This window comes from Labeo rohita, chromosome 19 (assembly GCF_022985175.1).
Source record: "Labeo rohita strain BAU-BD-2019 chromosome 19, IGBB_LRoh.1.0, whole genome shotgun sequence".
NCBI lineage: Eukaryota > Metazoa > Chordata > Actinopteri > Cypriniformes > Cyprinidae > Labeo > Labeo rohita.
The window spans coordinates 2,940,384-2,958,798 of NC_066887.1; the positions used below are offsets into that span (position 1 = coordinate 2,940,384).

The window sequence follows — 18,415 nt, forward strand, 5'->3', positions numbered from 1 at the left end:
GTCCTAAATATCTGCAAATGGTATTTTTATGCTTTAGAACAGTCAAAAAAAAAGCCCCTTTAAAAGTAACAAAGCACAAAGCTTACAAGATTATTGACTGTCTGGTGTGCTACAAATAACGTTCAGTGAAGTTCACGCATTAACAGAAGCCAGCATAGACTAAAAGATTGATCTTAAGATTTAAGAAGCCATCTCAGTATTGATTAAAAACGATATTGTACATCAATATTGAACCTTAACATCCTCAGCTGACATGTTAGACTGTTGTAGTTTATCCATGTTGTGTGCATGAAACAGACACTGACACACTTTATCTATTGAAGCGGCAAAAAATAAACATCACCGTTTTGGTCAATGACTTCAGACCTCCAAAACTGTTTAGGCCGATACCAGAAGTTGCTTTTTTAGAAGAATATTTTTGGTTGTCAAAATTTTGGTGCATCACTACACATCTCTAATCTACAATCTAAACTACAAACTTTACCTAAATAATAAACTACTACTGTCATTTTGACATACTAAAAGCTTTTTTATTGGGATATTCACCCAAAAATGAAGATTCTGTTATCAATTACTCAGCCTCATGATTTTCTTTCTTCTGCTGTGCAGAAAAGATATTTTGAACACTGCTGGTAACCAAAAAGTTTGTGGTAGCCATTGATTTCCATTGTATTTTTTCCCCATTCTATATAAGTCAATAGCTACCAGCAACTCTTTGGTTACCCTCATTTCTCAAAATATCTTCTTTTATGTTCCACAGCACAGAGTAAATTATGCAGAATTTTAACCATTGGATGAACTATCCCCTTCAACGCCATTCCATGTGCAATAATAGCTCCTAAAAAAGCCTTTCTGTAATTTACAGCTTTCATGTCACACCTGAGTGAGGCCGCCAATCTCTTTGACAGACACGTAGAGGCGGAAGAGGTCGAGGGGCTTGCGTCCCACCGCGGGGAGATTGTTCATGCCCATGGCTTTCTCCTCAGCAAACGCAAGGTAACGATCCACCCACATTTTGCGCTCCGGTTCTGGACCCAGCTCGTACAGCCGGGTTATCTTCTCATTAGTGGTGGTAGAGGAACTGGACTTCTGCAAGGACAAAAATAAGGAGCAAAAACATGGTAAAACGCACCCAAGTTTCAGATTCCTGCTGTTTAGCTATGAGAGGTAACAATTCCCCCATGCAGTTTTAATAAACAAGAAGCACACTAGCGGGTATATCAATGCACCGTATACGTGCAATGCGCATTTCAGCGGAAAAGCATTTTCATTAATGATGTATAAAGCAAAGACTGCAGGGAGCAATTTCAAAAGCCCTGAATGTGCGTTACTCCTCCTGTACATTCTCCGGCTATCACAACTCTCCATACAGATGATCAGTCAAGCGCTGTTCACAGGGCCCCGCGTCCTTCAGCTTAAGAGAGGCACGCCGGCCTGCAACAGCACGGACCCATTTAAATATTAATAGCTCTTCACCTTTTTCGATTCGGTCTTAGGCGTCCCGTCCACTTTGTTATTCAGCTTCTGAGATTGGTTGAGCTTGTCCATGCCAAACTCTGGACTGGGAGCCATGCCTACGAGACAAAATGCAAACACTTTGGTCACTGTGTGCGCCAAAAAAGCATTTCATTAAATTCAAAGATTCACTATTAGCAAAAAAAGTCAAAGCAAGCAAGTTCAGCACTTACCGGCAGAGTTATTGGACATATTCCCGGGCATGGGGTAGGGTCCCGCTTGATTCATCATACCCTGCATGCTGTTCATGGGCGGGGCATACGGAGACCCGGCTCCCATCATTCCCTGGTTCATGTTGGGATATCCAGGCGGTCTGGGAGAGAAATAGTATGAATTTGAACACACTGCCTTCAATCATACTGTTCTGGTCTGATTTTCATCTCCCACAGTGTGACCAGACTGAATCCAGCTGTGCTCGGCAGGACTGTAAAATCTCTGCTGTAAGTCTGAGTCTATCGGCAGACCCTTCGGGATTTCACAAAGAATTTAAATATAAAATCAAGCTTGCATTTAAGTCATATTTCCACATTTCTCCCCTAATAAAAACACTGGCTAATATTGCTTCTGAGCCTCCGGTTAATCAAAATCCATAATTCTGAGCACAAACAAATTAATCAATAAATGTACACATGTCCTGCCTTCAGCACAGTCAGGTTTATATACAAGTGTTTAAAAGAAAAGATCCGATATAAGACAGATCCATTAGAGCGATGGAGAGGTACTTAATATTTCTTCTCGAGTCATCATGATGTACGCTTGTCTATTTCAAACCTGTTCACTTCCAACCGGCGTGAGAGAGATGCAGCTGCGTCTCTCTGGAGATTAATCTGTATATTAGTCCTCATCAGGGTCAGAAATGCACAAAAATGCCACCAAAATGAACAAACTCCCCACAAAAGGGACAAACATGCCCCTGCTCAATTAAACAACATATTACAGCTGACATTATTAAAATAAAATGTGAAAATTAAGTGTTGATTTGCAGAATTATGTTTAGATTCGTTCACACTGCATTAGTTTGCTTTTGCGTGCTGTTTTGTGCATCGCTCAGCATCATAACCAATCAAACGTGTTTCTGTTGAACGTAAGAATGCACTGGCCAATCAGAAGAGCTGATTAGTCAGCGCTGAAAACACTGGAGTGTGCAAGCTTGCAAATTCTCTCATCATAAACAACAGTGCAGATAGGATGTAAATAAAAGATTATTTTTGCAGCTTCAATGATTATAACAGTAGTTTTTCTGCAACTTGTGCTAGACTAGGCTAACGTCATGGACCTACATGTCCAAAACAAAAACAAAAACATTTCATATTGTTTTCTATATTGACATTAATAGTAATTATTACATGTAAAAATCAACAATCTACAATAAAGATTTTTATCATAATATCGCAGCACTATGAGTTCCTGTTTTTACATGTATAATTTAGACAATTTTAGGTACAGTCTATTTTTACTGACAAGTTTAAAATATTGATAGAAACAATTGGGTAAATTTAAGTAGGCATTATTATATTTGACATTAAAGACAACATAGTATGGTTTTTAGAATAATAAGGTGATTATAAAAATTGCTCTCACAAATGAAAAAAAAAGCCCCTGGAAATCAATTTCAGGAGGCAAATATTGCACCTTAATTTAAAAAAAAAAAAAAAAACTCTGGCCCTGGTCTTCATCATGCCTTATTTTACCAATAGATTACATTTAAATAAACATTATTTCACTAAAATAAAATAAAATAAAATAAAATAAAATGAGCAATTCCATTAGGGTCCCAACTATAAAATGAATAAAAAATATAATAATAATATACATTTATGGAAAAAATGCAAAATCAAAATTACAATAATAGAAAGTAATCAAAATATTAAATTGTAAAAAAAAAATAATAATAAAATAAAAAAATAATAATCAAATGAGTTTAAAATATACACTCCATAATCAGGGTGACAGTATTTGCTGAAAACACAGAAATGTGTTCAACAATAACTTGCACAGATACTGAATCAGTAAGTACAATTATGAGTATTTCTCTGCTAGTGACATCATTGCCTTGTGAATCAGAAACCAGGATCACAAAAATCGCATCATTTACACCTTATTTAGACACTGAGAGCTCCAGTGACTCAATATCTAATGATTAAACTACAAGTGAAAGTCGTGACATATTGTCAAGTATGGTGAGCCATACTCGAAATTGGTGCTCTGCATTTAACCCATCCAAGTGCACACACATCAGCACTGGCAAACAGTGGAATGGACTTTTGTTCTCATGCTAAAAAATTTACATTCTCAGATCCAATCTAACTTTTTCCCAGTCCAAGAGGACCTGGATTCTGTACAGGCTCGTTTCACATGTGGACTGTACCTGTGTATGGAGTTGGTTGGGCCGTGGTGCATCCCCCGCTGCCGCGGGATCCTGAGGCTTTCTGTTCATCCCGGGCGGCGGACACATTCCTGACGCCACCTGAGGAGGCATGCCGCCCATGTTGGGGCCCATGCCAGGGCCGTACGGCCTCGTACCCATCTGCCCCGGAGCCATGCGCCCCCGGAGGCATCCCTCCATACGGCCCCCCTCCACCCTGCCCTGCCATAGGGTTCATGGAGCCGCTCATGCCAGGACCACCGGGATAGTTAGCGTTTGGCATGCCTCCGTAACCTGGCGGCCTTGGGTAACCTGTGCAACAGATTTTGAGGTTAATGTATGCTAGGATTTGATGTTCTTTAAAAGCATCTTAAAAGCATCAGTGTTCAGTCAAATCAAAGCTTCTCACCTTGTGGTCCGTACTGGCCACTCTGCGGCCCATAGTTGCCCATGGAGTTGTTTTGCGGGAAGGAACCCATCCCACTATGCATTTGGCCTGCAGATGACTGTCGCGGGGATAAAGTCGACCCGGGCTGAGGAGAGCCGTACGGCATCTGAGGGTTCCTCATGTATACTGTAGAAAGCAGACAGAGTTATGCCACAGTAAACCACCCTGGAGGTAATGCTTTCATGCTAGAAGATTTGGTGTGAATCCAGGAGAGTCTGGCTGCTGTGAAAGCAGCTTTTCTGAACTCAGACTCACAGCATAGAGTAGATGCATCACAGTAAATGTGAAAATGGTGGTCTGGGGTACAGCTTGCGTAGAGTTCAAAAAGCAATATGGTCAAATATGCATAAGCGAACCACAATTTATGATGCATAATTACAGACTCTACAGAAACTGCCTTTCGGGGAGCTGCTTTTTTGGCATTATTATTCCAGGGCATATCAGGAAGTGCACAGCCAATTTATGGCTGCAGATTAAAGGGGTGGGGGATAATTGTAATTTTTTCTAGGAAAAAAAAATCCTAGATTGCAGTGCTTGCTTGTAGAGCTGCACAATAAGGCCAAAATGTTTAAAAAATAAAAAATAAAAAAAAATCATGAAAAAAGCAAAACTGAATATGTAAATAAAATTTATTTAATATTTTTATGATATTTAAAAAAAAAAAAAAAAAAAAAAAAAATGAAAATGCTATTGCTTTCACTAATGATATTACTATTTTCAAACGTAAAATAACATTAAATTTTGATTTTTAATGGCAAAGTGCAATTATTTATGAGTCCTGAGTTAATTTAAAAAATATATATATATTATTAAAATAATTTAAATTCTAAATTATATTATAAAGATAAATATATAAAATAAAAATTATATATATTAAATAAATAAATATATATTATATATATATTTTTTTATATATATATACATACATACATACATACATACATATATATATATATATATATATATATATATATATATATATATATAAATAAATAAACAAACACACACATTTTTTTTTTTTTTTTTTTTTATTAAAACGCTGAAATCATAAATAATTTCACTATTCCATATTGCACTTACAGTTATATTTCAATTAATCAAGCAGCAAAGTCTAAGTGTCAAGACTCACCTCTATCCTGTCCAATGGAGGAATGTAACATACCATCCGACTGGACACTCGAGGGTCTGGGGGGCATCTGGTTGCCTACAAGAGGGGTAAACACCAAAATTTTGATAATGTTATGATAATGTTATTCTTTAAAAAAATAAAATACTTCGTATCTACGTATTTTAGCATCTCCACCTACACTAAACTATACTACTAGTGCAAATAATTGTAAAGTAATTATATAAATGAGAGTCTCACCAGGCATGGTTCCGGGCGAGAGGGGTCCTGTGCGTGAGGCCGGGCCGCTGGCGGGTGAGCCCACAGGTGAAGGTGACGGACCGCGGATCCCGGGCAGGTGAGGGGAGGTGTGGGGCGAGAAGGGCGACTGTGCGGGGTTGCTCTGTTCTCCCTGACTGCTGGAAACTCCTGATGTGCTGACGCCCGGACTCAATGCACCCTCCGTGCCCGTTGGGAGATCATCGATGGAGCCTGACAGATCCTGCACAAGAGAACCAGAAGAACAATAACGTGTTAGTGGTGTTTGATAAGGCAAGCCTCACTATTACTGCTGCTCATTCACAGCGACACAAGCCCACGAGTACTCGTCCCACTGCGTTTGTGTTACAGACGTGAATGAGAGCTCAAATCATGTGATCTACTGAGGAGACGCGTCCTGGTAGTTTTTACAGAAGCCCTAAGGGGACACACTGATGGAAAAATATGAGATGAGAGGAAAAATTATTTCAGTGCTTATGTTCATTTGCTAAACTTTTGCGCTCGCTTTCAGAAGTTTTGCTGGTGATGGAAATATGAGATGGGAGAAAAATGTATATTTCTATGCTTTCATAAAGTTTCTCTGGGGAGCGCAATACTTTTGTGAGTAAAGGAAAAGTTACTCCAAAGAAAATGAAAGTTTTGCAAGTGAGCTCATTTTTCCTATAGGGACTCTGTTTAAGTAAGGAAAGAAAGAAGGAAGAATGGTAAGGAAGGAAGGAAGGATGGATGGATGGAAGATGTAAGGAAGTATATAAGGAAGCAAGGAAGGGACTAAGGGAGGTAAACAAGCAAGGAAGTAAGGAGGAGGAAGGAAGGAAGGCAGCAATGGAGTAAGGAAAGAAAAAAGGAAGTAAGGTGAAGGAAGGAAGGGAGTAAGCAAGCAAGGAAGGAAGAAAATGAAGTAAGAAAGGAAGGAAAGAAGCAAGGAAGAAAGGTAGGAAGGAAGGAAGGAAGGAAGAAAGGAAGGGGTTAAGGGAGTAAGCAAGCAGTGAAGTAAGAAAAGGAAGGGAGTAAGGAAGTAAGAGGAAGGAAGGAAGTAGTAGTGAGTAAAGAGGAAGTAATGAAGAAAGCTAGGATGTAAGGAAGTAAGGAAAGATGGAAAGAAGATGGAAAGTAGTAAGGAAAGAAGCAAGGAAGGAAGTGGTTAAGGGAGTAAGGGATGAAGAGTAAGGGAGTAAGGAAGGAAGGAAGGATGGAGACAAGATGTAAGGAAGGAAGGGGTTAAGGAAGTAAGGAAGGAAGTAATAGAGTAAACAAGCAAGGAGTAAGTAAGCAAGGAAGGAAGAAAAGGAAGGAAGGAAGGAAGGGGTTAAGGGAGTAAGAGTAAGGAAGGAAGTGAGTAAGGAAGAAAGGAAGAAAGGAGGCAAAGGAGGAGGAAGGGAGGAAGGAAGGAAGGAAGGAAGAGGAAGGAAGGAAGAGGAAGGAAGGAAGCAATGAAGGAAGGAAGGAAAATGTAAGGGAGTAAGTAAGCAAGGAAGAAAGGAAGAAAGGAAGTAAGTAAAGAAGGAAGCAAGCAATCAAGTAAGGAAAGAAGAGGTTAAGGAAGGAAGGAAGAAAAGGAAGAGAGTAAGAGAGTAAGCAAGCACGGAAGGAATGAATGAATGAATGAAGCAAGAAAGAAAGAATTAGGGTTGCAAAGGTGTGGACAATTTCCAGTAACTTTCCAAAAATCCCAGGAAGATTCCAAAAAAAAATCCCAGAAAGTTTCCAAAATTTCTGGAAAGTTTCCACCTATTTGCAACCCTAGAAAGATTCAAATTGTGGATGATAAAATGAGCAATTACTGAACAGATTTTCACTGAAGGATTAACCTGAACCATGTCCACAAACCAAAAGACTGTAATAACTTGAAAACAGACTTTTATAAACAAGCAACTAGCCAGAAACTACTCAGAACACCCTAACAACCACAAAACAACATTTCAAAGGTGTTTCAAAGATGAACCAAAGTCTTTTAAGCTGAATCACCACACGAGTGTGAGTAAACAATGACAATTTCATGCTCTGAGTGCACTAACCCTTTAAAGCCATCACTAGTAGAGCTAACCAAGTGCTGGACAAACTAGTTGACCCAAACAACATAAAGCAACCTAGTATTGCTGCACCAAGTTTAGCACAGGCAATTGCTCACAATTTCATTATAAAATAAATCCAGTTGACTGAGTGACAAGTTGTCATAAAGCACAGCAAACATCAGTGACATTTACACAGACGGCGCATTACAGATACAACACGACACGTATAACAACAGAAACACCGGGCAAACATATCTTGCATGTCGTGACAACATAAGCAGCACATTTTGGAGAAAAACAGTGCAATAAACTACTATAAGATCAGAAAATGTTCACTCGATATACGAAGCAAACATGGATATTCTGCACTACCATGCGTCTTTGATTATTGATGGCTTTGCCATTACAGAACACAGGCTGCCTGAAAACAAGCCTGAGCGAAATGAGCAGCGAGTCCATATGGGGTGTGATGCTGAAATCAATCTGGCAGTCAGTCATAAAGCCTCCCAGCGGAGGAGCGTGTGCGTGTGTGTGTGTGGGAATATTTACACACTCAACTCGCGTCACGTGGAGCGCATGTGTTCGGTGAAAATTTGCAAGCTCATCTGCCAGTCAGATCAGAGAGGGAAAGGGAAAAAAAGTGGGAGTGGATCGAGAAACACGCACGCACACACATATAGTGAGAGGCCGACTGGAGCATGGCCAAGTATTCCCATAGAAATCTCACACTCACAGACTGGCTGCGGCCCCAAAGTCGGCGGTTTTGCACTTGAAACGGCGCCCGCTGCTATTTTTGGGCCGTGACCTGCTGGAGGAACCCCAGAGGGAGAGACAGGAGGAGGACGCTGATTCAGGCTCCTGTTTTAACTGCCACACACACGCGCACGCTCGGCGTCTACATGACCCAGCTCTGCTCTCCTAACAGGAAACAATCCTCGGTGGATTCGTGCTTATGTTGGCATGTGTGCGTCTAATAGGACATTCCTGTGTGTGACCCATGAGGAAGGTGTTTATTACCCGAGAGTGTGGCGTAAACCCAGAGCCTTAATGCCTGTGCATTTGTGACCACAACATGACGCAATGGCACTTGGGAACGTGATCTCAAAGCATCACTGATCCCAAAGTGAGGGCATTAATTAATGAAGAGACTCCGAGGACTGAGAGTCTGTGTGTGTGTGTGTGTGTGTGTGTGTGTGTGTGTGTATACACAAACCCAATAATACAAATTCATTTTTCAGTCTGTTCAGACACTTGAGTTGACATCACAAAACTCTGCATCTTCCTGATTAATGTCAATGTTCACAAAGGACCAAAAATGCAAGACTTTTCAAAAAGCATGATGTTGACACATGTATTATGTAACCACAAACTTTTATTTTGGAAGTGATTAATCGTGATTAATCACTTCCAAATATAACATCATATATATTTTTTTTTAAATATGCACTGTGTATATAGTGTAAAGATTTATATATACACACATAAATATACACTGTACACATATTATGCAAGCACAAACTTTTATTTTGGAAGCGATTAATCGCGATTAATCACTTCCAAAAATATACATTACATATATTAATATATGCATGTGAGTATTTATATACATGCAAATATACACAATACACACATTTAATATGTAACCACAAATATATTTTGGAAGCAATTAATCGTGATTAATCACCTCAAAAATAAAAATATACATATTACATATGTTTCTTAAATATATTCATGTGTGTATTTATATACATACAAATGTACTCAGTAAACACACATATATTACATAACCACAAACGTTTATTTTGAAGGCGATTAATCGTGATTAAATCACTTCCAAAAATAAAAACATACATATTACACATATTTCTTAACTCTATGCATGTGTATTTTTATACATACAAATAGACACTGTACACAAATTTATTATGTAACAACAAATATTTATTTTATTTTTTATTAATTTATTTAACGACAAATATTTACGATTATTCACGATCACGATTAATCGCTTCCAAAAATACAATATATATATATACATTCTTAAAAATATTCATGTGTGTGAATATCACATGTATTATGTAACCACAAACTTTTATTTTGTAAATAAAATATTTTGTAAAATATAAAAATAGACATTAGATATATTTCTTAAATATATGCATGCGTGTATTTATATACATACAAATATACACAGTACACGCATATATTATTTAACGACAAATATTTATTCTGAAAGCGATTAATTGCAATTAATCGATTTTTACAGCCCTAGTTAATTAGTCACTGGAGATGAAATATAATAAATTTTGAGCCAATTTCAGACCACAATTTTTATTTGTCTTATGAAAATTACAAAATTAAAAGCCTAGGTTGGTTGGCTGGTCTTAGCTGGTTTAAGCTGGAAGTAGCTGGTTTTTAATCTGGTTTCGCAGGCCTATTAATGGCACATTAGCATATATATTAAGCTCACACAAAAAACAGAAACTCTGAAAATGTTCAAGGACTTTGGAGTTCATTAAGTATTATAACTAGTTTCATAATGCATTTCGTCATCAATATAATTACAGTACTTTGAGCTCCATTTAATGCATTTTACCGTGCATGCATTGATAGAAATGCTTAATTTCCTCCAAAATCCAAACTGAAAATGCACAAATAACAAATCAAAATTTGTGCAAATAAATTAACTTTAAAAGATTTATATTTTAAATAATTACTGTTCCCTTTAAATTTATATTCAGAGAATCATAAATAGCATGAGCTAACAAAAATAAGCAACAACCGTTTTCAACACTGATAATAAATGTTTCTTGAGCATCAAATCAGCATGTTAGAATGATTCGAATGATTAGAAAGAATCGTGTGACACTGATGTAAAAATAAATTATATTTTAAAACATATATTTACATAGAAAACATTTTTAATTGCAATAATTTTACACAAGTTTAATGTCCTGTACTGTAGTTTTGATCAAATGAGTTTGTAAATCTATTGAATAAAATTTTATAAATTCAATAATGTAGCGCAAGAATAACTTGATTTTCAACTAGCTTTGTATTGTTACAATGTTTATGTAAATGAACAATAATTTGTTGGTAAAAGTCTGTCAGATGAAGCAAAATTGCTATTGCAGACAAATATATGTTGCATGTAACATGAAGAAAGAAAACATTGTTCATTTATTTAATCTACTGACAGTAATGATACAAAACTGTCTGAAAATCTGCAAAGTTGTTTTGTAAATGTAAGTGCTGGAATGCTAGATTATTGTGACCTCAATATTTAATCTGAAGAGAGTTCAAACAAACTGAGAAAACTGAGACGTCCAATTAAAAGCAGAACTTCACAGCTTCACTGATAAATAATGAAGAAAAACCCCTGTTTAAATCCAGAGCGCTCGTCACACTGACTCTTTTGCTGTGGTTTCACACACTGCTATCATAAGACCAGTCATCTGACCGACGGCTGAGGGTTTCTCTTAACCCCTTCTGTCCCGACAGGAGCGTCACGTGAACCTGTCTGACCCCGTGATCTCTAGAGGTCAGGAAGTCACAAGCGGTCAGTCGGGACTCTCCTGATGACACAGAGGTCAAGAGCAGCGTCTCAGGTCAGGCCATAAGAGCAACACTGAGCAACACATTACACTGTCTGACCAGAGCAATACATCACACCGCAGCACGTTTACAGACGGAGCCCGCGGGCTTCACTGCCGCTTATCCTTCTCTCTATCAGTCGCTTTGGCTGAGTTTCAAAACAAATGCACAAATGTGCTTCCTAAAGCTGGAATACACTGCATGACTTTTGCCCGATTTACAGTCAGGAGAAGCAGTTGACAGAGTCAGTCTGCATATTATGGTCAGTCTGAGTTGACAGATTTCACAGTAAATCACACATTCTAATACTTCTACCTTCAGACTCTGAGCTCATTCTAGGGCTGTAAATCGATTAATCGCGGTTAATCGCTTTAAAAATATAAACATACATAAGTGTATTGTGTATGTATTTATAAATACATATGCACATATAATATTATCATTATATATTATATATTTCTTAAATACACATCTGTGTGTGTGTGTGTGTGTAAGTGTATGTATTTACATACATATAAATATACACAGTACACACACATTATGTAACCACACACGTTTATTTTGGAAGCGATTCATTGTGATAAAAAAGGTATACATATAAACATAATAAATATTTCTTAAATATACATGTCATATATGTATTTATATATACACACTTATAAATATACAGTACACACCCATGTATTATGTAACCACAAACATTGTGGAAGGAATTAATCACTTCCAAAAATACAAATATACATATACTTTACATGTATGTCTTAAATATATGCACATGTATATTTATATATACATAAAAATATAGACAGTACACATGCATATATATATATATATATATATATATATATATATATATATATATATATATATATATATATATAAAATTATTATTATTTTTTTAATACAAGCAATGCACTTTTTTTATATTATATTTCTTACATATATACATGTATGTGTATGGATTTATATACATAATTGTGATTAATCGCTTTCAAAAATAAAAAAGTACTTACATATATAAAGGTATGTGCGTGTACTCGTGTGCATACAAATTTACACAGTATGCACAAATTATGTAACCACAAAGTTTTATTTTGGAAGCAATTAATTGCGATTAATCGATTTTACAGCCCTAGTTAATTCAGTCACTGGAACCAGCTGGTTTTCGGCTGGTTTAAGATGGTTGGTTAGCTGGTCTCCCAGCCTAACGAGCTAAATAAGTGGTCAAACCCCTCTAAAACCAGCCTTCAAACCAGCTATGACCAGGCTGGATGACCAGCCAAAATCAGTTTCTTCTGACGGCTAGGGTTTGAAAATATGTTCAGACTTTAAAAGCTGTGTGTATTCCAGCTTAAACACGATCTTAAGGAGATCCCATAATGCATAATATTGTAATACAGTATTTATGCCGATATAACTATACAATGCTAACGTCTGTCAGTAGCAACAGCCACATTCTGCTGAGCAACAACAAAAACTCTCAAAACACAAATGTTTTTGTTGACTTGTGAAACATTATAACAGTTCACAGCTAGCTTAGCACAAAGCTGCTAAATTACAGCCCCTGACAGCACATAACTCACGAATGCAGCCAAAAGTTTATCCTAAAATATAACTGACAAAGAAAACAGCACTGAACATACTCAACGTCTCTTAAAATACTATAAGAGAGACTATTCTGGTATCTGCACGGCAGCCATTTTATGCTCAAATTAGCGCTGGTGCTAGTCTGTCTGTCAGCTCTCAAAACAGAGAAACTCTAGTCTGCTTAAAACACTTTTGCGGTTCCAGCAAGATTAGCAGAAGTGAACGACTTCAGTTACTCTCCTCTTCTGTCATAAAACAGGCCAGTGAGTTGTGAGGAATATTAATAGAGTCACTACGGCAGCCATGTTGTTTCACAGACACCACAGTGGGAAACTCAAAAGGCTGGATTGGTTTATAAACTCCAGTGTGATGTGAGAAACGCCGTTTGTGATTGTTTGATTAACGCCGCTCACGATGAGCTAAAAGGAAATCCTGTCAGAAGTACGACCACGTGCGGATGGGATCTACGGTTCAGAACGCAGACTCTGTGTGACCCTCGTCGGCTCGGGACGCCTTTCTCCTGCTCTCACACACACATTCACACCCATTCATCTGCTGCCAAAACGGCAGAATGAGGAAAAGCAGAGCGGGAGGGAGGAAAGGAGGACAGGAACACACACACACACACACACGTGCAGCTGCATCTGTGAGGTTGCCATAGCAACTGTCTCCACGTGCTTGACACATTAGTGCAAAGTGGAAACGCCCCTCCCCCCGCGCTGAGGTCACGGCGCAGTCACACACGGCATCGCCGCTACAGACGTCAATCAGCTATTACGGCTGAAGCAAAGCGACACCAGGCCGGATGCATTCACACACATATAGTAGATATTTGCACGATTACATTTTTGCACTTCACACTTAGAGCAGGATTTCTGCTAGAAACGTCCCCTATGTAGTGAGCAGCGGCTGTGCAGATGTCAGCCATGAGGGGGAGCTACCAGCCCACTGACTGTGAGAGTGATGGGAGAGGAGCTGCCTCAACCAGCGGCCATTACTGCCTCCCTCTCAGCACATACACACGCTGCTCCAGCAAAAGCAGGCATCGCTGTGGCTGCTGCTTGTGTTAGGGTTAGGGATGTGAACAAAGCATGCAATCAGGCTCCGTGGGTCCATCTTTGATTGGCATACATTGAAGGTCTGGTCATGTTCTAGAGAGAAGAGTAGTGCATGGATTTATGGGTGGGATCTTTGGAATTGTGTTTGTATGCATCCATGTGAAAAGCACCCAGAACAACCCAGTAACCGTCTACTACACACTAGCAACCGTCAAGCAGTGGCAACCGTCCACAGCATTGTGATGGTGACGTTTTAATGGGCAGTTTGGGGAAATTTGAAAATAAAAATGTGATTTAAAAAAAAAACAAAAAAAAAAAAATCCAAGTTTGCTGCGCTTGTTTGTAAGTCATAATAATAATAATAATAATAATAATAATAATAATAATAATAATAATAATAATAATATAAACAAAAGATAATACTATTGCAATATTTCAACAAAAATCTTAGTAAGAAAAACATATTAATATATTTATATATTTTTTTTAAATGCACTGCAATTCATTTACTACATTTACTATAAAATAATTTATTTTACAGTACAACTGACTGTGATGTTTGCATGGGCAAGCACTATTAAGCCAAAATAAATAAATAAATAAATAAAATCTAGTTGCAATTAATGATACAAATTGCAATTACAATAAAAAAAAATTAAAATAAATAATAATATATTAGCATTAAACAAAAGACAGAATATTATTGCTGTAATTTCAAAAATAAATTCAGTAATAATAATAATAATAATAATAATAATAAATAAATGTTAAAACATAATACTGTTGCAATATTTTTTACTGTAAAATAAATCTAATAAAAATAATGAACTACTACTATAATAATAATAATAATAATAATAATAATTAATTAATTATATTACAAAAATAGTAAAAACATTTACATTATAGCCAATACCATTGTAATATTTCACTAAAATAAATGTAATAAAATAATACTATAGCAATATCTCACTGTAAAATAAACATTGTAAACAAAACAAGAATAACTTTAATAATAATAATAATAATAATAATAATAATAATAATAATAATAATAATAACAATATAAAACTTGTAAACAAAGCTAGTTGCAATTAAAGATACAGACTCCAACTGTGATTTTAAAATAAATAAATAAAAATAATAAATGTAAATAATGTGAAACCAACAGAAACTAGCAAACAAAAAACCTAGTCTCAATTAAAGATACAAATTGCAATCATGATTCAAAAAATAAAAAATAAATAAACAAGACAACACTACAACAACAACAACAACAACAACAACAACAACAACAACAACAACAACAACAACAACAAACAACAAGTAAACAAAAAAAAACCTAGTTACAATTAAAGATACAAATTGAAATCACGATTTTAAACACCACCACCACAAAAAAAAAATAAAATAAAATAAATAAAATAAATAAATATGGCTTAATTTATTTTAAAATATTAATCCATCAATTTTTTTTTTGGCCGGTTTCTTACAAATTTGGAAAGATAGTTAATGTATGCTTAATTTCCAAATGTTCCCAAACCCAAACTCAGAGCACATGTGGCTGTGAACAGATGAGAGATACTGAAAACACCTGATGGTGAGCTTCCTGCGTGTACAGTGCCACTCTAAAACACACAGCACACGTCACTAAATCACAGTCAAGACATCTCATGACTTCTCATTGCTTCTCTCAGTTGTGACCACATCAGCTGAGCCGAAACTGTAGTGATAAGTTGAACATCAAACTGAAGCTGTTAAACAGTGAAGATTCTTTCAAGGCGGCTCTGTCACCTTTCACACTCAGGGTCTCATCCTCACGTCACCCGAGACTAGGAAGACTAGGGCAATTTTCTCGACTCAAGATGCTCAGCAGATAAACTGGCTGTTGCATTGCATCTCATTTTTTTCCAAGTTATAAAACCTCTTATTAAATAATGCTTTTTAAAAAAGCATTTGAAGACCTCTGTGGTCTTGGCGCGGTGTCTAACGCGTCCTGTGTGAACGCCCCCTAATCTCCTCTGGAATGCTGCCCCGGACTCAAAGTCACCATGAAGAGCGCTGATGCAAAATTGCTGTCCGATGAATCACAAATAAAATAATAAGCCTCGTTTTGGCACATCTGCGTGAAGTCGTTAATGAATTTCAATCAATGCTTAAGTAATACAAAAATCATGGAATTGTGTGATTAATCATAGTGGTAAATTCTGAGTACTGATGCCCACCCGTCCCATAGCCAGAACGCTAACAGACAGGCCTGGAATTTAGAAATACTAATGTGATTAAGAAGATTGGCACCGCTGTTGATCTTTTCTGCTTTGGTACCAAACACTTCTTGTTACAGATGTGGTCGATGAAGGCAACAAAGCATAAATGACTCCACACTTTTTCAGTCTTATGGTGTGCACACACCAAACGCGAAACGAGTCTAGTTTATTCACAGGATGTTTTTCATGTCCATCATATGGAGAAAAATCCTACAATGTTTTCCTCAAAAAACAATTTCTTTACGACTGAAGAAAGAAAGACATGAACATCTTGGATGACAAGGGGGTGAGTAAATTATATGTAAATTGTTCTGAAAGTGGAGTTTTTTTCTTTAAGGAAAGTTACTTTTAAAAGTAATCCATTACAATATCGAGTTACTGCATAAAAAAGTAACTAAGTAACGCTATTAGTTACTTTTAAATGCATCACATTACTTTTACATTACTTGCTGCACTTGTCACCCGGGCTGTTCTTGCTTATTTTTAAATAACAAAAATACCCAAGAGTTATATTTTTGGCAACTGTAAAAGCCAAAAATCAAACCAACAAGCTCAGAGATCAATCACACCTTAACATTTTATTCAAAGTAAGGCTGTGACTAACTAATGCTTTGATAACCAACTGATAATTTCTTCAATTAATCGGATTAAAATTGCAATTTTTCGAGCCCGAGCACCAGTGGTGTGAGAACCCTACTGGAACTGCGGTTTCTTGTTCTTCACCAAAAAGAATCACATTTTTGAGGTCCGAAAACACATGAAACTTTGCACACCTGTCAAAAGTGGTGAAAATGTACATCTGATATGGGTTTCAGAAGTGGGTGTGGCAAAACGGCTCAATAGCGCCACCTACAAAATTAAGTGCCCCTCGAGCTATGTTTCAAGTTTTGGCGTTGTATTTAAACAAACTCCACCTAGAGATTTAAAAAGATCAACCCCACATTTGGCCAGTGTAATCTAAAGCCTTTTGTAACATTAAATTGCGAAGAACTTGAGTTTTTATTGAAGGGCGTGTCCGTGGCGGCCTGACAAACTTCGATGTTTCGCCATGAAACAGGAAGTTGCTACAATTCAGGGATACAATGTCTGATCTGCACCAAAATTCAAGTTTGGTAAGAGTCCCATCCTGAACACATGCCCATGTTCATGTTCAGTTATAGCCATAGCGCCACCTGCTGGCAACAGGAAGAAACTTCATGACAACAACATTGTATTTGGTCAGTCTACTCTAAAGGCCTTTGAAATGTTAAATTGCAAAGATCTTGAGTTTTCGTTAAAGGGCGTGTCCGTGGCGCCCAAACAAAGTTCAATGTTTCGCCATGAAAACAATCTCTGATGTGCCTCAATTCACGTTCGACAAGAGTCCTGAACTAAACACATCTACATGCCAATATTCAGTTACAGGCATAGCGCTACCAGCTGGCAGCAGGAAGTTCGGCATAAATAACTGACTTTGACACATTCCTCCTATATGTACCACTTTAAATGCATAATGCTCACCATTCGCTGCTTTCCTAAAACCAACGGGTGGCGGTAAGCCCAGATGCGTGGGCCCTTTCAACACTTTGCAGCTTTATTTATTTTCTGTATTTAATTATTAAATATTACATCAAATCTAACTCATTGTTAATCATTTTCATCATTGATTACTTTAAAACTGATATTATGCTGCTACTTTTGGCGCAGTGTTTCCAGGGCAATAGTGACCTCCTTTATTGGTGGATTTTTTTTCAGCATTATGGGTAATGTAGTTCTTCACTTAGAATTCTGAAATTTAGCACAGTTGTAGAAAGTTTTTTTTTCCTTCCCCCCTCAAAAAAATCTTCAGCAAGCAGAAATCACACTGACTATAAGCTTTTACAGAAACATACATCATCACTTAACCTCGGAGCTCTTGGCGTGTCTTGAAACCTCTTCCACATTAATCACTACAACTCAATTTATCCATGGGGAAAATGAATGGGATTTTTCCGGAAGCCGACTGTTGCGCTATATGCCACGGTCACTCTCTCTGAGAGTGATTGAATGTCTCTGATTGGATTTAGCAGTAAACCAATCAAAGCTGGAGCCGCCGAGCCAAAGTCTGACGAACGCTTTCCGTGTCTTTTGGTATTTCTCATCGTTTTTTGCTTAATAATAAATGCACTGAATCAAATGTGTTCAAACGTCTGTAAAGACTGAG

At 37.1% G+C, this 18,415-nt stretch overlaps 1 protein-coding gene across 1 annotated transcript in view; it reads right to left on the reverse strand.

Moving 5' to 3' along the window:
* The window catches only part of arid1ab (AT rich interactive domain 1Ab (SWI-like)), an 84,514-nt gene that overhangs the window by 13,443 nt on the left and 52,656 nt on the right, over positions 1-18,415 (reverse strand). Inside the window, 9 exon segments of the mRNA XM_051136408.1 lie at positions 880-1,089; positions 1,477-1,574; positions 1,689-1,828; positions 3,884-3,918; positions 3,920-4,063; positions 4,065-4,192; positions 4,290-4,454; positions 5,458-5,532; positions 5,695-5,935. Coding sequence (XP_050992365.1) covers positions 880-1,089; positions 1,477-1,574; positions 1,689-1,828; positions 3,884-3,918; positions 3,920-4,063; positions 4,065-4,192; positions 4,290-4,454; positions 5,458-5,532; positions 5,695-5,935 — 1,236 coding nt within the window.